This window comes from Ciconia boyciana, chromosome 1 (genome assembly GCF_034638445.1).
Source record: "Ciconia boyciana chromosome 1, ASM3463844v1, whole genome shotgun sequence".
NCBI classification, from domain to species: domain Eukaryota; kingdom Metazoa; phylum Chordata; class Aves; order Ciconiiformes; family Ciconiidae; genus Ciconia; species Ciconia boyciana.
In genome coordinates this window covers 174,222,411-174,244,946 of record NC_132934.1, presented here as the reverse complement: position 1 = coordinate 174,244,946, position 22,536 = coordinate 174,222,411, and the positions used below count along the sequence as shown (strand labels likewise).

General features: G+C 39.3%; 1 protein-coding gene across 1 annotated transcript in view; it reads right to left on the bottom strand.

Moving 5' to 3' along the window:
* Positions 1-1,429: 1,429 nt before the first annotated feature.
* TBC1D4 (TBC1 domain family member 4) overlaps positions 1,430-22,536 on the bottom strand; it is a 117,211-nt gene continuing 96,104 nt past the window's right edge. The window contains exons 12-20 of the mRNA XM_072850057.1: positions 20,927-21,087; positions 19,794-20,003; positions 15,987-16,145; positions 14,232-14,390; positions 13,527-13,771; positions 10,457-10,616; positions 8,038-8,207; positions 5,300-5,476; positions 1,430-3,698 (exon numbers count right to left, since the gene is read on the bottom strand). Of these exons, the coding sequence (XP_072706158.1) occupies positions 3,480-3,698; positions 5,300-5,476; positions 8,038-8,207; positions 10,457-10,616; positions 13,527-13,771; positions 14,232-14,390; positions 15,987-16,145; positions 19,794-20,003; positions 20,927-21,087 (1,660 nt within the window). The 3' untranslated portion in view covers positions 1,430-3,479. The remainder of the gene's footprint in view (positions 3,699-5,299; positions 5,477-8,037; positions 8,208-10,456; positions 10,617-13,526; positions 13,772-14,231; positions 14,391-15,986; positions 16,146-19,793; positions 20,004-20,926; positions 21,088-22,536) is intronic.

Below are 22,536 nucleotides of genomic sequence, written 5' to 3'. Positions count from 1 at the left end.
ATAGTAATAACAAATTCTTGGACCAAACTGCTGAAATACTTTCCTATGTTACAAATTGTTCAGCTTTCTTGTAGTGATATTAAGCAAAGCAGTGTCATGTTGAAGAGGGCATAATCAAACCACTTCAGATTATCTAGATTTGTGATTTCAAGCCATGTCTTCAACTGGAACATGCCATTTATCAGGAGACTGATTTTTCAGTAATATCTAATGCTTTTTTAGAGAAAATCGAACAAAATGCAACTTAAAGTCACCTTAGATAAATATTCCTCTTTTTAGGAGAGAAATACATACTCTCCTTTTTAGGAAAGGGAAAAAAAAAAAAACACAAACAAAAAACCCCCAACTTTCTGCCCAAGTTTCCCATCCATAAAAGATGCAAATACCAGAGAGTTCCCTATGTTAGCCCTTCTTACCAGACTGACCTATTTCAACGGTATTCCTGGCAAGTAGTACTCTTCATTTACAAGCTAGTTTGCTAGCTAAAAGAATGGATCTCTTCCCACACTTTTAAAAAAGCCCTCTGCCAGCAGAAACCAGTCTAAGTTAGCTGTTCCTGAAAAGAGCAGATACTTTTTCCTCCCAAGTTAATTCTCCGCAAGTTGACTGCAAAAACTGAGAGTGCTGTTGTGCTTAGCTCAGATAGAACAATAGCTTTGTTCTAAAAACTTTTTTTCCAAACAGAAAAACAAGATACAGGAATAAATGAGCCAATTTGTCCAAACCGAGGAACCCTTCTCCCAAGAAAACATCCTTGCAGCTCTGTCTCTGGCCCATTGCACCTTAAACTTTCCCCTTCACAGCTGCACAACTGCAACCAGAACAGAACAGCTGTAAAGCTATCTATACGACAGACAGCGAGAGAACAATAGATGGACACAAACACCACATGCCGTTCACAGTCTTCTAGATCATCTTGCTGGTTATTCATCTGAAGATGGTCTGGAGCATTCCTGTTTGAGTGCAGACATCAAGCTAGATACCCTAGAGACACCCAGTTACAAGCCACACTTGAGTCCAGAATACAAATGCTATCACAAACGTCCTAATGTCATGAGGCACTTACCTCATTGTGGCTTTATTTCTGTAGTTTATTCCTACTTGTTGATATGGTCTCCTCCTCCCAAGCTAGATCGTAGATCTACAGCGTAGAGCTCACTGAATTACTATTCTCAACATGCATATGTACTAAATGAACTGCTACAGAGGAAAAATACCTTTTAATCATTTCATCTTCTTTTAAGAACAATGCAGGACTATTTTTCCCAATAAGAATTTCTGTCCTCCCCATGTCCTTCTACAAATCCTGTGGCTTTTTTCCCCCACAAGGAAACCAAACAGATCCTTTTAATCTTTCATGTAAACAGTACTACTGAGAATGAGATTGGTACTTGAAGTGTAGAAAAATAAAACTAGCCAGAGGCCATGGGAAATGCAGCAATGACATTTATTGGAATTTCTCCAGGCATTACATGAAAAATTTTGTAAGTGAAACAGAGGATAAAGCACATCCAGTGCATCTTAAAAAAAAAAAAAAAAAAAGTATCTGAATAACCTTGATTCGTTGTAATACACACTACTGCAGTTCCTGGGATTGGTTTTGTATGTACACATCAGCTAAAACTTACTCCGAACAAAACTGCAAAGAACTGCCTTTTCACTTGGCATTTTCCCACCTAGTACAATACAATATTCTTGAAATATCGAGACAGATTCCACATAATTTTATACACAGTGTTAAGACCTTGCACCCCAACTGTAAAAAGAAAGACTGTTAAGTAAATCAGTATCTTTAATCAAATAAAACACCATAGAAGTAAAAAACAACAACAAAAAAGAACAGGAGACCCCCAAGCCCCTAAGTTCCACAGCAGCGTGCACCAAATCAGCATTGTTGTTCCTCATTTTTATGTTAACATAAAGCATAATACTTAGAGAGCAGTGATACTCAGTCATTGCTTTCTAAATTGGGACAGTCTTATGCGTAAAGACACTGCTGGACTTGGCACTTTGCTTAACTGTTTTTCTTACTGAAAAAAATAAGTGTTTTCTGAAATACAGTATAAATGGTAAGAGATAACATGAGCCACTGTAACACTCAATAAACAGTTCAGACATGCACTCCAAAATATGTGTCTATTACACAGTTGTCTAAGCCTTCTCAAAAATTCCACTCAAAAACGTTTTCAAATCCATATGCATCTTTTTATACCTTTATAAACATATTTTCTCCCTTGAAATGATCAGAGCTTACCTACCTTCTGCCCAGAACACACAAATTCATGACTTTTGTTTCAAAAAGAAGACCACAAAGCAGTATTAAAACAGGAATAACCTGGAAAGCATTATTAAAACTGCACCTGTACTTCAGAATCCCCTTTGAAATGTATATCCACTGTGTATGTGAAAACTGAAAGGTACATAATATTTGAAACTTGCTTGGTCCTCTCTCGTGCACTTACGCTCAACTTCCTGCAGCCTCCCTCAATTTTCTCTTCAAATAAAATTTAAGAACAGCTTTCTGGCTCCCACTATGATAAGACAAGGCTTCTTGTAGTATTTCTTTGGTTAAATGAGAACCTCTTACACACCTAACTCACTCTTACGACAGCAAGTCTCCTGCGGAAAATTAACATCAGAATAAATACCACCCCACAGCCTTGCTTCCTTCCTCCTGTCATCATGACCAACCCCAGGACAGGTGGAGGCAAACAGGCCGGGAAGGACGTAGCAGTCACCGTTAGCTCTTGTCTTTACAGGTTCTATGAGTGTGTATAGATACCTGTTTCTTACCTCTGAGCTACGGAGGCGGAGCTATGACGTGATGCTTTTTGTTTCCAGTTCCAACATGCATGTGGAATTACACTGCTGACCAGTACAGCCCAGGCAGTGGATGGCACTAGATTGAGCTCTTTCTGTACAAACCAAGTCATGATACTTATTCTGCTTATTGGTCTGTGCGCACAATGTCAGTAGAATTAAAAGGGAGGCACGCATGAGTTCACACAGATTTTCCACAGAAGATGTGAAACATGCTGCTCTTTGGAGGGAAAATTACATTCTTCTTTTTTTTCTTCAAGTATTATTCAACATACATATATATAAAGACACGCTATCCTCATTTCACTACAAGACAAGCACATCCAGAGTGAATTTGTAGATCACCATTATCTTGGCTTTGACTACTGAAATTTCTCTTTTCCTTTAGGTCAACTCTAAATATACATCTACTCATCATAATTACACGTGAGAATCCTTTATTTCCCCATTGTGATTTATTTACACAATCATAAAAAAATTAATATCCTGAATTTGCATACTGACATTTGAAGGCCCATCTGAAGCTATGAGTGTCCCAGCACTAGTTTTGGATAATACCGTTGCCTATTGCTAAGTCCTTTGAAAGCAGCATACTCATCTTTTCTTTCCCTTTTTTTGAAGAAATGCTGCCTAGAAAACCCTGGTTTATGGCTTACTCCTTATTTTATTTTATTATTGGGATTGTAGTTTACTTCCTTTAGGAGCAGTTCACAGTCAGACAATGCTTCTGCTGGCAAATACTTCATTATCTGCTCAAGAGTCTTTTGATATGTTATCTTCTCCTGTTCCAGGGACTGAATTACAGTCTTCATTTTGTTCTCTCGAGTCAAAATAGTCTCCAGGCTGGATTCCAGACTCTGAATTTTAGCATGAGCAACCTGTAAACAATAACATTATCTTTATAATAAATTGAGACATTCTGAATAACTTTTTTTGTATTATGATATGCTATATGTTAAGGAAAGAACTTAATTACATGTTTCTAAAAGACATCTGTGTAGGCAGATGATGCAAGGAATGCCTACTGCGTATCATACACAGAATCTCCTTACAGTGGCCAGATCATGGGAAGGAGACATGCAAGTTGCAGCAAGCAAGGGACAGTTGAGAGTAATAAGGAACTGGAGCTGCAGGGAGAAAAAGGAAATCAGCAGCTGGAGTAGCACTGGAAGAAATTACTTGTCTGACAGTGATAGAGCAATGGGAACTCTATGTAATAAAGTAAATTAGCAGGATGGAGAGGTTAGAGGGAAAGAGAACCTCAACGTTAAGTCTAGAAGCAGACAGTTTTCCTTATTCTCCAGTAAAAGACCTACAGCTTCCTCTGGGAAAGAAAACACTGACTAGTAATCAGAAACCCTGGACCTCAGCAGTAGCAAACACCTCTCTGTGGGAACTGGGGGAATGGTGACTGTTCCTAGGAAAGGGCCCAAGCAGATGAATGAAGAAGCTATACAAACAAAAAGATGAAGAGGTTAAGAAACTGAGGAAGATGCATTACAGTACGGCACTCTGGAAGAACAGAAGAGCTTTGATAGAGCCTTTTCAATCAGTAATTCATAATTATTCCATGCCCTTGGTGCACTTTCAGAACAGAGGTAAAAGCCCAGTTAGCAGTAAATAAATAAAAATAATAAAGCAAAAATAATAATAGTAAAAAAGAAAGTGATCCCTGCTTTCAATATCAGAAGAACACAGCATAGCACCCTTAGCCCATAAACACAAAAATAATGAGGATTTGATCTTTCGTTTTTTTCTGGCTTCTATTTTCAGGTTTCAGAAGCTGAAGGTGCTCTCTGAGCTCTTCCCAACGCTTGTTCAAATTAACAAATATAACAATGAATGGCCTGGTGATGCAAAAAGAAGAGCTTGTCTTTCAGGAAAATGCAAGACAATACATATTGAAACCTGAAACAAGTCTTGGCTAGGCTATGGGAGAAAGGGTGCATAATGAAAGAAGAAGAGAAGATTTTTTTAAAGCATGACTTTATCGGGCAAAATCTGGTGGGCATTCAGCTGCATTCAAGTCTGCTAGGAGAGACGACCTTTCAAAAGTAGGACTATGAGCTTCAGCAGAAGGAAACAGAATGATACTGCCTACAAAGGTCTGGAGAAAGCAAGCCTACTGCACTATGAATTATTTCTTAAAACTTTCCAATAGGGAAGCAAAGAGATGAAGGGACAGAGAACTTATTTTTCAGCAAGATACACAAATTTTGCCGACAGATTTTATGGGAGATAAGGGTAGAGATATTTTGAGAAAAAGAAATCTAAATCAAGAAGGAGAAGTGCAAGGAATGCCAAAGCAGCCAAAAATATGTCTAACAGAAGTAAATCACTGTAACTGAGAGAACTACTCAACTGCATAAGGTCTTGCAGTTAGGAGACTTCTCATGTACATTTAAAAAATACACTTACTTCTCTATTAGCTGAATCATAGAAATGAGATCTCCATGAGTTTGTAGTCTAAGTCATTTACCTGTAGCTTCTCCAACAAATCCATGTTTTGCCTCTTCAGATGACTGTTTGCCCTCTCCAGCTTCTCCAGGGGTTCACCTTCATCAGAGGGATTCACATTTTCCTGCAGTTCATCCTGAAGAACGTGGTACTCTACTTCGTAGGCATGGAGCTGTTTTGAAATATCCATCTCGAACACCTGCCATGAGAGAAAAAACAATTTTTAACTACAATAGAGAACACTTATTCCACATGGATGTTTGGCTAAGTTAATCAAGCTACTCTGCTTGATTAACTTAATGTTTTTTCCTGTTCCTCTCAAGAAAGTATTTTAAGGGGAAGTCTACAGTAAGAGCATTTTAGCATCTTATTGTAGGCATAATAAATCATAGACTTCAGAATAAAATGGATCATCACTTTTACAATTACCAGATACCATCTCTTACTATGAGATGTATCAGCAGAAAAGTCTTATTTAATCCAAGAATTTTATAATATGACCAAGTCTTATAATCTCTTGCTCAGGAGTATTAAGACGTTCAAGAAGAAATTTTTAAATTCAAGTCTCACCAGCTTGTGATGGGAGCAGGATCACACAATGAGGAAGAATAATCCAGGAGTCATCAGTTCTCCACCCTCAGAACTGAATCTCTTGACTCCAAGTGCCCATTTATAGACTTTTATGAAAATACTCTTCATGGTTACAGTTTCCCTGTGCTCTGTCTCTGCATGAAGATATGCTATTTTCTTACTGAGATGCTTTGGCGACAAAGCATTGTGAAGACTATGGAACTGAGCATCTAACAGTGATGGGACCATATGACCCTTATCTGTTTATACATCTAGTCACAGTCTCTCAGCTTCTGAAAGTTACAAATAGTTTAAACTAGGAAGGAAGGATGTCTACAGTGACATTAATTCTGTTCCTTGTTCTAGAGATCACAAACATTACACCAACAGAAGACACACACAGGTCCCCCAACAAAACAAGTTCTGCATTACGTTCACTGTTCTTCAGGTAATTCAATGAGGTAAAACTTTAAATTACATATGGTGTTCAAGCTGGGCAAATGCCATTTTCCTCTATGTAGCTACCCAGTCAGTTCTTCATCTGTATATTATAGTCCTGCATAACGTCTACATTTTTCTTTCATTATCTGCTATAAGAGGACGGTTCTGAGAATTACAATGCTGGGACAGCCAAATGACTCCACCTGCAGCCAGCCTAGGTAGGAGCAATACGATATAGGCAGTCTACACGTGAATGCAGATCCAGAAAGCTGCTCAGCATGAGACCACACCACAGGCAAGCAGGCGACCTTCCTCTCAGAGCTGAGCTGACCTGCGTATAACCACATCCACCTCCGCTCAGGCAACATAACCTATTCTTTACTCAATCAGACCTGGCTTTGCACAAAACCACTTGTGCAAAGTGGTCTTTGAGCACATGCTCACCACAGCAGGATTGCTCTGCAACCCATGCAGACCACAGGACAGAGAATCAATTTCTAATAGTATCAAAAATATTGAACTACCATCTCTATCATTGCCAGAATCAGTGAGTTGTGAAGACAGATGCTGAAGTGCCTGACAGAGGTTTAGCATGGCAATCACAATCAGTGCAATGAGGAAATGAAGATTTACACATTGTCTAAAAAATGAGTTCTTAACCGACACCACCTGAAACGTTCACGCATTAACCAAGCCATAGGAATGCATCAGTGTTAACTGCATTCCTGCATATGGAGATGGTTTTCTAGAGCTCTTCTCTTATCTCCGAACTGCTACCTGAAGGGGTAAAACTACTCACAGGTTTACAGTTAAGGTACTAGACCGAAGCTCATTTTTAATTTGCAGCTTCAATGCAGAGGAAGATGATGTAGAGAGATGAAGATCCCAGCCACTGACAGTATTTCACAAGAAGCTTTTCCTATATCAGCATCAGCAATTCTTTGTCTCTCTTTTATTCTCGCCCTTTGCCACGAAGTTGCAATGATACTGATGAAATAACACTACTCCAGTCCTCCTTTCCCTTACCTAAGAAAGGCAGGGATCAGTCCTGAGGGGCTTTTACCTCTGGCACCAAGCACCTGCCAAATGTGATCCCTCCAAGGACAGGGTTGAGGTGAGAAGGGGAAGTTGCATGAGGGCACCCTAAGAGTGATCCCCAGGAGGACAGAAGCCGCCCCCGCAACAGAACAGCAAAAGTTTGCTTGACCTTGATTTTAATACAGATCATGAAAACAGGGCCTCATCAGCCTCCTAACTTGTAGGATTTTAAGTTGGAGGTGTCAGAAAAGTTCCTATGGGGGTACCCGGCCCTGTGCAGTCAGAAGTTTGAAGGATCAGGAGGAGATGCTGCCTCTTCCCACCATGGCAAGTTGTGCTTCCTGTCACAAACTGTTGGACCGCTCACCCGCTAGCAGAGAGCAACAGCTGGGTTTAGGTTTGTAAAACATTTCACCCTTCTGATGGTGACATGAAATTTATAAGCAAAGTCATGTTTTCCCAATAGTTGGGGCACAAAAGAACCTTTGTACTAAACCTTGAGGTAGCAACTGAAGTCTTGCTAAAATTGCAGTTCAAAACCCATTGAAATTAGCTCATATCGTATTTCTTTACAAGTTACTGGGAAGATGACTCCTTTGCATTTGAAACCAAAAGGAACATACTGAGAAGACTTTTACATATACCTTAGGCATTATTCTTTTACAGTAAACTAAATGGGGGGAAAAAAAGTAAAGAGAAAGACAACCTTACCTGGGTAATAATTTTTTCCATTTGAGGCTGAGTCATATCTGGAATAGTGGTTTTAAGAAAATCAACAATGTTCTCAAAACTGTCACATCCCATTATAGATGTTTCTTGACTGCTAAGTAAGCTCAGTGCTACTTTAAATATGACTTCCGTTCCTTGAAGAAAAATAATGTCTAAAAAAGAAAATCATTAAAATATCTTGAAAACGAGAGCTGAAGTCATTGGATAAATATATATATATTTGCAGGGATGTTTTTCTTTTTAATCAATCATATTACAGATTTATTCAGTTCAGAAGTGCAATCTGTCTTATTTCAACATGAGGTTAAAGCATATAAAAGCATTTTCTGTCATCTTACAGATGTGAGAAAGCATTAAAGAAAATACCGCATGCTTGTTATGTCTGTAACAGTTATCTGCAATAAGCATTTCATTACTGTAGACTATAGAGTGTTAACTAACTGCTAACTGTTTTTAAGTGCATCTATGACTGCTGAAAAGCAATTGGGAAGCAGATCACAAAACAACATACTGATGTTTTACTGTTTTCTACAGGCAGAAGCTAGTCCTTAAAAAACAACCATGAAGATTCCATAACCAATCATATTATTTTCAAAATCCATAGTAGTGATCACATTGGCTACAATTTAAGCCCCAAACCCTTACTTTGAGGTATAATTATGTGGATGTGAGGGGAAAGTCCGGGCTCTGCAGAAGTCAGTAGACACAGACTGCACAGAAACTGGGAACGTGATCATAGTAACTAGAAACTCGGTCTCAGTAGCAGCGGTGGACTTGCAGTTACTGAGATGAACACAGCACATGAGCAGTTCAGAACACAGCACGGGCTCTGTCACATCACCGAGAGCAGGGCTACGCAACTGAACAAACTCAACTTCTGATCCTGACACTGAAACGTCATCCCTGGCTCTAATCCAGTATCACAGGGTAGCACCAGGACACTGGTGAGGCAGCCACCTCACTCATACACAGTTCCTAAAAGTCTCCTTTCTCAAGTCTATGATGCACATTCAAGCAGCGTAAATGTAAGTACGTAATTGTGATGGGTAGACATTAACCACCTGTTCCCGGTATGTGACAATGGCCCATAAGACACTGAAGATACAGGAATCCAAAGCATTAGGAAGTAAAACAACATAGTGACTTTTGAGTTTTAAAATGGGAACATGCCTTGCTCAGCTCATTTACAGAGAAATTAACACTGAGCTCCCCCCCCCTTAAAAATTCATGTTCCAAATTCAAAGCCTACTGAAGACAAAAAAAGAAAATAACACTTTAGCCTTGGAAAAAAAATCAAAAAGAAAAAAACCCAAAATGCTTGAGTGTTCCAGAATTCAATAATCCCACTGGGAAAGAGAGGTACCAATCATGTGAATACCACTGAAAAACAGATACATCAATCATTTGTTCAGCTAAAGAGCAGCCAGAAAAAGTTTGCTGTAAAAGGAAAAAAATGCTGTAATGGAGAAATCACTAGGTCAAAAAAAAATGAAAACCAAAACCAACCAACCAAACAAATTAAAAACCTAACACACTCCAGTAATAAAACATGAGACAAAAGTCAGGTTGAATTTTTAAGAAAAGACAAAAGGTGCCATATGAAAACAGAAAAATCAAATGGAAAAATGTCTGATTTAAGAGGAAGTACATGACATACGCTCCTAGCTTCTTGGTGCATATCTGAGCGCAGCGAGTTTTACATTAATAAATAAATTAACAAAAAAAAGGCTGCATTACTAGAGATTTTATTAAGCTGGCAGTTCTTATTGACAATAAAAGAATACAAAACCAAGTACTTGACATGCTGATACTGTAAACACTACAAGGCACAATCAATATTTAAGCTTCTGTGCTAGAAGTTATCTGAAGAGGAGCATATAATGAAAAAACTATCTAAATGGAGTAAGAGGCATACTAAGACTAGGAAACTGTTCAATATATACATGAATACCTGAAACAGCCTTTAAGTTCAAGTTTATTTGAATTTTTATCAGAAAGCACTTTAGAATCAGTTACTCAGAAACACTTTCTTGAAAACCAATGCATTCTCTTTTTTCAATTTGCAAGTTCAACAAGATTAACTTTTCTATAGACATAAACTGAATGCTTGATGCATAAAATATGTTTGCAACAATAAACTTCCTGCTGTTCACACTTCAGAAGTCTCTTGTCTAATAACAGCACACATACTTAATTCCTCAAGTTTGATGTTTCGAAGAATACATTTCGATTTTCCTCTTTGAAAAGAAGCTGACATCCCACCATGAACAGCATTGCTACTTGCCACCCACGATAGTCACCCCAAATGTCCCTAGTATGTAGAAAACTACTCCCTGAGAGTTTCAAAACACAATGGACAACATTGTTCTGTTCATTATTGCAATAGAATAAACTTTCTTACCAAATACTCTGGCTACAAATCCTAATGGAAACTGAGATGCGAACAGTGTAAGAAACCACGGTGCAGCATAAAGACTGGGACTGATTTCATTTTCTTCAAGATGATTATACAGGTCTCTGTGATAATCATGAAGAAGCCTTGAGAGCTGATACATCTGAATCTACAGTGCATGAGGGGGTTGGTGGGGAAGGAAGTAGAAAAAGAAAAGTTCAGCTTTACTCAGTTTTCCAAACCATTCCCATTTCACTCAAGGGAAATTAACTCCAGTACAGATGCACTGTAAAATGAAGCTTAATTGTTGCCTAGGGCATCGAGTGATATCTACTCAGGTATAAACAACCCACCCCTAATGAATTAAAACCAACACAGTAGTCAATAACAAAGAACAGTTTGAACCTGATTATTAATGAAGTATCATTTCAGATTCACAGGCTTAAGGTAAGAAGAGAATACATTGATCTAACTTTATCAACAAACCAGAACTCAGTCTTGCAGCAATGAAAGTAGAAGTACCTCTTCCAAGATGCCAAAACTCTCCATTAGAGTTGAACTACTTCTGGCTAAATTTACACATTTCAGCTTTCAACCTTCGAATCTTAGCCATATTTTTGCTGCATTTAAAACTCCTATGCTACAATCATCACTTCAGACAGCTTCTGTACCCGCAGAGTACATTAGAGATGGTGGGTCAATAGAGGTGTACCACATACATATTTCCCAGCACACCTCCCACATGCCAGTGGTCCAGAGAAATTTAAGATACTGATGCAAAAAGTGCTGCTATACAACCTGTAAAAGGTTGCAAAGCAAAGTGGTTAAAAGTTGCTATTCATTGCTAAAAATATCACTCTGTGGCAAATTATTTCCTTGCAATTTTGATAGTTTATATTCCACAGTAAGTCACTCACAGCACAGAGCAATGCTTCTCTCAGAAAGCAGAAGATGAGAAGCAGACATATATTGATAAGCTGTCAGGTCCAATTTTGCTGTCAACAGTACCTTATGCTTAAGGTGAATCCATTCCTCAATAAGAAATTGACTTATTGGATCCAGTTACTTTCCTACTTTTAGTGGTCATGATTCTTCCCCACCAAAAACTGACTGCACTTGAAACTATCTATAGGTCAGCAGTGTCCGCAAGCAGACAGATCACTTCTCATTCATGCAAATTAGCTAAATTTGTGCATACCTTTGACTCCTTGCTTTAATTGCCAAAGATACTAATTAAGCACAGTTTGGACAGCGTTGATACAAAACACATTTACATGTGAAATTAGAATAGTACCATAGATGCAGTAAATGAATTGGATGAGTTCATTATGAACTAAGGATCTAGATTACTACTTTTTCCAGACAACAATTAAAAATATAAGTCAAATACGTTTTCATTATCCTAAAGAAACATCCAACATTTTTCTTCTACAGGACAGAAGCTAATTCTGTATATAAGCTTACTTGTGTTTCAGTACTGTAATCGCAAAAGAATTTGCAAGTGCTCTACTCCTGTTAAAAACCAAACCAAAGGGTTAGGCCTTAGTGAGATTCTCTAAGTCATCTTCAATAGTCTAGTTTGTCTCAAGCAGACAAAACTTGTACTTTTGTCTAGAACAGGATAACTGCCTAGGAGCAAACTGTGGGGAAAGAGAGGTCATTTCATTTAAAGGGCAAATAGTACTACAAGTGGTAAACCTTCTCAAACTTAAAAAGCATTCTTCCTAAGAGCTTGACAATGAAAGTTTCAGACTCATTTAAGTCAAAAGGTGAAATCCTGGACATCTGAATGCTCTCAAACCATCAGATGTTATTGAAAGTCTACAACTGCAGCATAACATACAAACAGTAAGAGAGCATCTTCTAGGGGAAAAAAATCTCACAACCATGCATTTACCACACTTTGACTGCCCACTGGTTCAAAACTTATTTGGGGGGAGGGGGGCGGAAATGGGACAGGAAAGAGGCAGAATGATGCTCTTTATGGCTGTTCACCCTTAATTCATCACGACGAACTTGTTATAGCATACTTACATTCACAGTAAAACACTCCTTTTCATAATTTTCAGAATAAGCACATACAATTTCTTTATAACTACAGTCTATTCTATTGTTCTGGACATTTGCCAAATAAGCACCTGAAGTGACTGGTCATGAAAAGTGGACTGAAATTCCCCCTTAAGTTTTTACTTAATTGTAAATGTTTGCTATGCACGGAGCATGAAAAAAAAATGAGACTTTTGTATCTGCCTCTTATTTTTCCTCTTTCTCCTCTGTGGATTACAAGCTTTAACTCAGCAGTGGTATATCCCTTTATAATATTAGGGGCTTATAGCATACAGTTATTTAAGTCAGTGGACAGTTGCATCTCAAGGTGAAAGATTTCTCAAACTCCAAACCCTGAAGTTGATACAGATCTGAAAGATTTTGTCTCCTTCCTAAGCAGCCTTGAGTATCTATAGCTAGCTGTTAAAAGTCTACTATTGCAGAGCATGCATCGTTTCAGAAGCAAACTAAAAGATTAAAAATTCGTCTGTTTCCTCTCTGTGTTGAGGGTGGTGGGGTAGAGGACGATGAGAGAAAAGAGGTGCAAATGATGAGGCAAGACAGAGCAGCCACGAGTACAAATGCCTGTAGAGTACATTGACTGGACACTGGGTGTCACTATTGATTTGACTTGGAGTTACAAGAGAAAAATCTACATCTAAGTGCTTATGGACTGAAGAAAAACAAAATCAAATTTATTCTTAAACTCCATCTATAAAGATGCATGCATATCAGGGTTTTGGCATAAGGAAGAGAGAGAAGTGAGGAAAAGAAAAGGAAGAGAAAAATAGCAGAGAAAGCAGAGTTTCCAAACAGGAGATGATGGGGATGTATGACAGGAAAAGTCTGAAAGTTCTGAACTTCTCCGTTTGCAAATTCAGAATCGGAGAGAGGTTTGACAATAACATTTTCATGCACCTCATAACCTCCAAAACAACATAATAAGCTTCATAAGACCCTGGAGAACATGAGCAACCTCTGAGAGCTCAAAACTAATTTAAAACTCTGGTTTGCTTTAGAAGGACTGACTTACCTGCAGCGACATCATGTCTGGCCTGTACTGTTTACGGAAGCCAAGGTCATACATGAGGAATTTCAGCATTTCAAAGGCCTGTTCCTCACTCATATGTAGAAGCAGCACTCCAGCTACAAAGCTTATACCTTGACAATAACCCACTTCTTTGTCCAGCAAAGAGTATGCTTTCAGGAGATTAAAAAGTGATAGCTGTCCTGCTCCCAGGTGGGCAGAAAAGTAAGGATGCGTAGGGAATGTCCGTCCTGATGTAAAAAGAGAAGAGCAGTTGATATTCAATTCTTCTCATAAAAAAATACCCAGATCCATCTGACAACCAGCACTTCTCTCTTCCCATAGACCTTTTCTCTTTGCTTTCATATGCAGGTTGATTTTAGTCAGATCAATCCGTAATTTACCACTGATTTTAGACTGTATCCACTGAGCTCATTTCATATTCTCGTCTGCATAGAACTTGCAGAAGCGACTGCTTGATTTCTCTTTTCAGACAGATGTAGAAGAGCATAAATACAAACAGCATAACCTAAGAAATCATTTGCTTAGAGGATGCTAAGTGGCATACACAGAATGTATCCTGACAACATACAAAGTGGTGCTAATACAGCAGCATCTATCTCCAGCAACAGATTCCATTAAGAATGGTGTGTTTCCAACTCAGACACATGAAACTAGTCAGAATAATCTCCCAGCTACAAACAGATGTACCTAGATCTACGAGGATGGCGTGCTGTTGAGCAGTCAGTTGTTTCAGAAGTTCTTTGTAAGAGATGTCAGGAGGCTGCTGCTTGTTTGGCAGTCTGTGTCTGACTCGATGTTGCACAGCCAAAAACTGCCAAATTTCTCCCCGACGACTTTTTGGTACACCTGCAGGTCAGTGAAAAAACAAGAGGCCTAAGCAGGGGCACATTTTTAGTGCTACAATACAAGAATTTGCTTTGTCATAATCTTGCCTGTCAGAATCGTTGCCTGTCAGAATCTTGGCCGAACCACCCTGGAGGAACCCTTACAAACAGTTAGCTTCAGAAGTTGTCCACTCTGCAGTGTATTCCCTCAGTAGCCACAGTTCAGTCCCACTAACTAAACGTTAACTACAAACTTACGGTAATTACACTGAGCAGTACATTGGGCAACCAAGGTACAGACATCACTTGTTTTGCCACCTCTGAGCTGTTAGCCTCCAGCAGGAAAAGATGCACGACTACACACAGAATGCAGACTGTCCTGTTTAGAAAGGCTGAACTAAATTCAGAGGTGTAAAATACAGGGAGGTCCACCTCCTCCTTCCCAAAGGGCTGTTCATAGGCTTGGAGTCCATAGGCTTGGAGAAAGATGTACAGACTACAAAATGCTCAGTTCAAACCTAAAAGCATTAATGCTGCGTACCACAGGAAGGACACAGAACCACTCATATTGAAAGACAGCATTTCTCTCAAGTCAGTCAAGCACCTGTGAAAGCATAAACTAAATTAAAATACTACTTTTGTACTTTCGCATATATCCCCCTGACTCTGTAAACCGACCTTTGAAAGTCAAAATAAATTGTCAACTCTGCTAATACTTTCCAGAGAAATAATTATTTAACAAGAATACAAATTAGAAAAAGCATATCCTTGTTCCCAACTCCGAACTGCAGTCCAGCAGCAGAAGATAGGGCAGCAAGGAAAGACGTTTGTTGGCAGTCTTCTGCAGGTCACTAACAGGAACCGCCTTATTTCTATCATGATTTTCTTTGGTAGCAATTTAAACTTCCTTTCTGTACCACAGCCAGATTACACTGAAATTTTATTTTTCAGCATCTGTAATACAGAGATGAGGGAGGAGGGCACAGCGGTGCCGTCTGACTCTACATCCACATTATACTAACAGGGCCCTCTGGCTCCCCTTCTGGCCTATGGCTAGGCCACAGGAAGACCTACTTTAAGCCAAAATCCCCAGCCTTCACTCGAGGAAATAAAATATTAAATGACCATAGTCCAGACTCCACAAGATGTGGTCCTTTTGACTCTCTGAACCTTGGTTGCGATTCCCCTAGGTTTTGGGCACAGTCCACATTAGACATTATGGTCCTGCCTTCTCAGTAAGTAAGTAAAATCAGAGCATCTGAAACTCAGTCAATTGGATAGGAGCCACAGACCAGAAACCAGAAGGTCACAGCGTTAGCTGCAGAAGCTCCAAGTTCAATCTTCATTGTAATAATACATCGGCACAAGATGCTACTTTCAGGAGTATGATGATACATGTTTCTGCATTGCTGACATTGTAAGCTGTAGACACAGCAGAAACTATTTTCTGTTTGGCAGCAGGAGATGGGTGCGTTTGCAAAAAGAAGGCAATTTTTTCATGATTTTGTGCTATTGGAAAAAGTGTATTGCTGGCAGATTTCCTTTCGTATCAAAAGGCAACAAAAACAACAACAAAAATCTTCAGACTTCATAGTTAAAAGCTATCCTACATAAATACCTTCTTTCAAAGTGGAATGAATATCTTCCATGTCACATCTGATTTTGGCTCTGCAGTTTAGTAACTTCTTATCCCAAACATTTATGACATCTTTCTGACATGTACCAACTTCCTCATAGTCCAGTTTAACTTTTCTTGATTGGAGCTCATCTCTGCTTGCTAGAGCACAGAACACAAAGGAAGAGCACATGGAAAACCAGAACATCAGAAAATTACAAGAGACATCAAAGATGCAAAACCCATTCAAGTTAGATATATCCATCTGATAATATGACTAGGAATAAATACACTTTCTACAATTTATCAGTTAATAGCTGAGATGGGGCCAGTCTTTTGTCATAACATGCTGAAGGTAACAATTTAACTTCTATTACTGAACCATGAACATTAGTAATTCATGAAGGACATGAAAACAGTTTTTAAGGCTTGGGGCAAGAAGAAAAACCCACTCAACACAGTCAACTTCACCACATCTGCTGCTTCTTTCAACTGCAAAAACACCTTTAATCATTTTTCTCTTGTTTATATGGAACATTACAATTGCTTTAGTATGGGAAGTCCCAAACATATGAATGTTTATATTAGAGATTTAGGCAAGCAAACTAGGCAAGTCTTCTAAGCCAAAGTCTGTCACACTGGTCCCAGTTTTTACATGTCCCTTGACAGAGTCATAAGAGCTCCTGGCACTGCTACCTGGCATCATCAGGGTGACTGGAAGTAAATAGAATGAATCAACATGAACCATATCCAGAAAGGTACATCTGTGCTGAAGCACAGAACTCACGTTGCTGTATACTTAAAAGGTTTGCTGCATATCGTGCGCTACCTTGCATAAGATATTTATTGCAGAGGACTCACTATTTCTGAAATAAAGCTGCAGAGTTATTCTGGAATTTCATGGAGGAGCAGCTTTCTTTTCCTTTACTGAGAAATTAACTGTGGTTATATTATTATACATGATATGCATGCAGAAAAACACTCCAAGTCCTCATACTACTGGTGTAAAAAACTGGAATCAAGACCTGAATGTGTCTTAATTTATAGAGACGGGTTTAATTACCATTGGACTGAACTGTACATTTCACAACATGACCTCTGAAAGCTGCAATTGAGTTTATCCCAAATTTGCCTTGATCCGTGTGCAGTACTTGCTCCTTTCAGGAGACACCTTCCTCTTACAGATGTACCCTCCTCCCCACCATCATCTCTAGGTGAAAGCAAACTCTCACTAAGTTATTATATAACCTGCAAAACAAGACAATCAGTTCCTTCGCCTAATCAGCACACTTTGGATACAGCCAAAATCAGGTGAATCCGTAAGATCATTGCCTAGCCCACTCCAAAAATGTAGGTGACAATATATTTCCAAAAGCTGTTACGTTACACCAGTGAGACCTATCTATTCAAGACTACAGGGGACCTTGTAAGAAGCAACTATTTTGCAAGGTGCAGTACACTTCCATAAAAACAGGAATGTGATGTCACCACAAGAATTTGCAGTCCAATTGAGGCGATTTTAAAAGCTACCCTATTGCTGCACCATTTCATTTGAGAATGCTCATTCTCATAAGCAGTATGTGACAGATTTAAGACAACAGTAACATATTTCAGTGTGACAACAAACTCCAGAATTAAGTGCATGGGTTATCATTCACTGAACGGTACTTTGGCTCTGCCGTTAACCCTACTGAAAGTCAGCAAGCTTGCCTGTTGATCATACTTGCCCTACCTCCTATGCCAACCTTGGTTGCTTACAACCATCCTTGTTAATGTTCTTCCTAATCATTGCAAGGTGGCCTGCTATGTTTTGTAGTTCTTATATTTCTAGGTGATCTACTGGAAAAAGTAGCTTTTAGCTGCTCAGAAAAAAAAATAAACAAGTTTGTGCAATTCACAGAACTTACCTTCTGTAAAACAAAGAGCTAATAGTATTCAAGTCTCCTCGACAGCAAAAGGAACAGGAAAAGAGGTTCTATTAATATTTTGCAAATAAAAATCAACAAAACATTAACAGAAAACCACTGAAAACAATTCCACAGCAATTCTAGTCTTAAACCAGTCATATACAGCTGAATAAATTCACAGCTAGGAACCTGGATTCAAGTAGAGAAATGGCTGCATTTCTGTTATTACCTTTCCCATTCCTGAGATCTACATTTAATTGTAGGCTAGGATGCCAACCACTGCCCGAACCAGCGCTTGTTTGGAATGTATCAGTTCTGCATATATCCTGTTCGCAAAATGGCCCATGTTACAGGAAGGAAGCCTAGAGATAGGTGTTAAGACAGGTTACTTTTCACTCTTTGAAAATAAGATTATGAATTCTAGCTAGCCAGAGCACCAGTTTCACTAGCAGTACTTATGAACCTGCATACAAGAATGGAGACATGCTCCTTGGAGCACAAACCAAGATGTGGGCTGGCAGATGGGTACCAGTTTGGAGTATCCACTGCTGACACTCCTGTTTTCACCACAAATGATCAGGCAGGCAGAACTTACTTTCTACGTATCAGTTACAGAATGGAAATAACCTCCAACTGAGTCTTAAGGAACTGGACTGATTTAACAGTTTTCAGTACCTCCAGCCACGCAGGGAGGGTACAGAAAAAAGATTGTCCCTCAGCAGCTCATACTACCAGAGGGAATAACATGAAATTAGTCACTACAGCAGGCATCCAGCTTCCCCACCCCACAACAGTAGATTGAACATTTCCTAAACCAACAAACGAAGACCTTGGCTGAAGTTAAAACAGACTTCTCTGTAGATGTTCCCTATGAATCTAGGAGTTTCCACATAAGTGTGTGTCAACAGGGAGACAAACTGTAGAGAGAGTGCATAGAGAAATATGCTACATGTGTAAGAAATACATTCAAAGGTAGGGACACAGAAAGACTTCTGTCCTACTGTTTTTCTCTTCTCCTCCTGCCTTCTCAGTAAGGACCACTAAAGAAGGAAAAATAGTTAACTGACCTTAACAAGATCATTATGTTTTGTTTGAAGAATTAGACTACCATATAATGAGGTTACACACCATACAGGAGAAGATGAGGGCAGCAATTGCAGAGAGGACATTTTAAATTTTCAACTTGCACCGAAAGCTATTAGTCTATTATACTGAAGAACTTCTATACGCTAGGATAGACATTGCATCCTCTCTTTCATTTGCGCAAATCTTGACCAGTCATAATAAAATATCTTAGCCAGAAGCTCAGGCAGCTGACAAGTCAGCATGGCCAACTTCAGATTCAGTAACAGCACTCAATTTTCAGTGTACAGTGCTCATCTTCTGAAGAAAGAACTTTTTGACATACCTCAAGAGCCGGTTGCTCAAAAATCACATTTGGATTCAAATATTTATAAAATACCACTGTGATGTGGTTAATGAAGGACAGAAAGCCTGGACAGAAATGTCATGTGCTGCAAAGGACTGAAACGAGATATAGAGGGTAAGGTTTACCATACCTAAGTGTTCACACAGCATCCATTCTCCTGACTCCACTTCACATTAGAATTCTAGACTTAGTCAGCTAGAACAGAGACTGTAGCAACCTTTGTCTAACGTGCACTAAAAAAGGAAAAGTTACCACTTTCTTCTTTAACTAAGGTGACTAACTAAGAGTTGGCAGGTGGACAGAGAACCTGATAGACTGTGAGATAGGACTGGGCCAACACGTTTCTTTCTAGCACTGTTAACCGAAAAGTTACAGAACCACACCTCTGTTTGAGGGGCCCAACACCAGTACAGTTTTCAGCTTCAGGAAGCAGAATTTGTAATAGTTTTTAGGGGTATTTTCTAAATAGCTAACCTTCCAGCTTCTGGTTTTCTTTTTCCATTCGAAGTAACAGAATTTGTTGATGGATGGCTTTTCTCCACAGACTTTGTAGTTCTTCTGAGTTTTTCCTCTCTTCAGTTTTATCTGGACCATCCTCATTTTGCAATACTAGAACAAGAGGGTCCTCCTCCAAGGGTGGAGCAAGAGGGGATAATGGTAACAATTCACTTCCGTCATGACCATCTGCAAAGAATCAGAAAGCTATTACAGGAAACTCAGATTGCTTGACATATCACGAAAATCTAAGTCACAGCAGAACAAAAATAGCTGTCTTCCACATTCAGCAGTGAGGTGCTGATTCCAAAGACAGAGAAAATGCAGTTCAACAGTAGAGAATTATTTTTAAATAAAGCATTTTATTTAAATTAAAGTTATATTGAAATGAAATAAAGCTAAATAAAGGGTCACCCAGTATTTCAAACTTTTCCCCTGCTAGCTCCTTCTAGAGTTAGAGAGAGGCATTTATCCATAAAGTCTCCTTTACAGCTGAGCTTGTTTACTGATGTGATTTACCACAGGCTCTATACGAAAAGCAACTTTTTCCATTTGCTAAGCTGCACTATACGCAGTGCTATAGCACTTTATGGTCACTAAATATAGAGTTTTTCATTTACCTATGGTCGTGAATTCCACTAACGGGACTATATCAACGTAGCAGGATTTCAGGTATTTCACAGGTTTCTACCTTAAATGAACTAAAGCTATAAGAATTATTAACACACTCAACAGGTGCTATGTGCAGTACAAGAACAAGGCAGAAAATGTACCATTTTCTGCAAACACTGCTATTATGTAAGCAGGCTAGGGTAAAAATCTGCTGTTAAAGAGGATATCTTTGTCAGCAAGAGGCAGTTCTTCATTTCCTTGCTACCAGTGCAGCCACAGCAGATTGCAATTCATTTGATTTTGATGACCGAATCCTCTGTTCAAAGCAACAAAGACCTAAAGCCAACTGAGCACAACTGTTCTCTAGTGAGGTTCTAGCAAGAATATCGCATCAAGCTGACTCCCTTGTCCCCTTCATATTTTCACATGTTGCAGTTCACTATATTAATAACTATTCAGTAACAACTGCTTGTTTATTTTCTTTAAAAGCACACACAGACCTGGATGCTGCATCTTGGAAGGAGATTTATTCATAGGTGAAGCTACCTGCAGGAATATTCTCCGCCGCCAGGAGATGCGGCGAGGTGTGAGCGTGGCCCCCACAGCATTTAGAGATTCACTGCTGCAGACGGTTGATGTTCTTTTCTTTCCCTCCCCATCACTGAAGGAAAGAAAAAGCAGATGGGGTGGTCAAAATCAGTCATCTTTGGAGGGAAAAAAAAAAAAAAGGCTTTATTAAGACTGTCTAGTGTACAACCAAACCTGCAGGAGCATTTGCTGGGAAGCTTTAGAAGGCAAAGCGTGCTGTGTGTGAGCTTCACCTTGAATACAGAAGTGACCAGTTGTTTTCTTGTAACACAGTGCTGTGAAATTTGCACTATACACCACCAAGAAGAATTCATAGCATTCATAAAGTGCTCAGCTGGAAGCTCAGAATAAAAGCTAAACTTTCTGAAAAGCTAAGAGAAAAATGTAGTAATAGTTAGCCTCTAAAATAGACAGCAATAGGGTTTGCTTTGCCTACATTAGTCTTACAGGGGCGATCTGATGTAATACCCCTAAAAGCACAGATGTTGCTTTAGCAGAGCACAATGCTCCATTTAGTGCCGTTTTAAATGGCATGATGAGCTCACAGGTGAATATTTCATTGAAGGCAATGTTCTGGTCTTCTTATGCAGCCTCTTTCCTATGCCTCAAGAAGTAGACACTTCACTTGCACAAATGGGGCCAAATGTCCTCATGTTTCATCAGCATCTCCAGCTGAAGGAACAGAGCCTTTGCAAACAGAGGGCTGACTCAGTTCCTAGCACAATGACCTGAAAGGAGCTGATCTCCCCAGTTGCCATGTAGAAATATATTTACACAGCAATTTTAATAGTAGCTTATGTTGCTGGAAGAGGCAAGAAGAGGATACAGGGAACCTTTACTGGGAGGTCATCTTAAGAGGACACCAAGCAGACCTCTCTACTGACTATTGCCAGAGGAAAGGACATTTATCTTTCAGAAGTACTTGAGCCACTTTCAGAAATATTTCAGCATTTTGCATTTGCAGTAGTAAAGTAGGTGCACAGATCTCGTCTAGCAATGGGTACATTATCTGCCACAAATCCTTCCATGCAATGTCAACAGGGTGACACACAACTACAGGCTTCTTGGGAAGACAGCATCAAATATGGGGAGCTGTGTCTGCAGCTTCGTCTTCATCACAGGGAAGACTGCTACATCAACACAGCAGTAGCTACACTCAAACCTTCATCCTGTGAAGAATTTCCATGCTGCAGTACAAAGACCCTAAAATGAGTTAGATGAAAGGAAAGCCCAGCAGGTTAAGTGTTCACTATGTTTGCAGTGGTAAGTTAGTTGCAGGTGATTGCCGTTTGCCAGCTGCAGTCCATCTCCCCACATTTGGCTTGCACAAAAGAAGAAATCTGCAAGGGAGGCAGACTACGTCTTACTGAAGTTTCAGCTACACCAGTCTACCAGCTACACCATCTCAATCAGCACTTTTCATATCAAATACTCTGTGCTGAATGATAATCCACCAAGCTAGAATTGGCCTTTTTGGTGATCAAAGCTGCCCCTATGCTAATGATCTACAACAGCCCCCTGA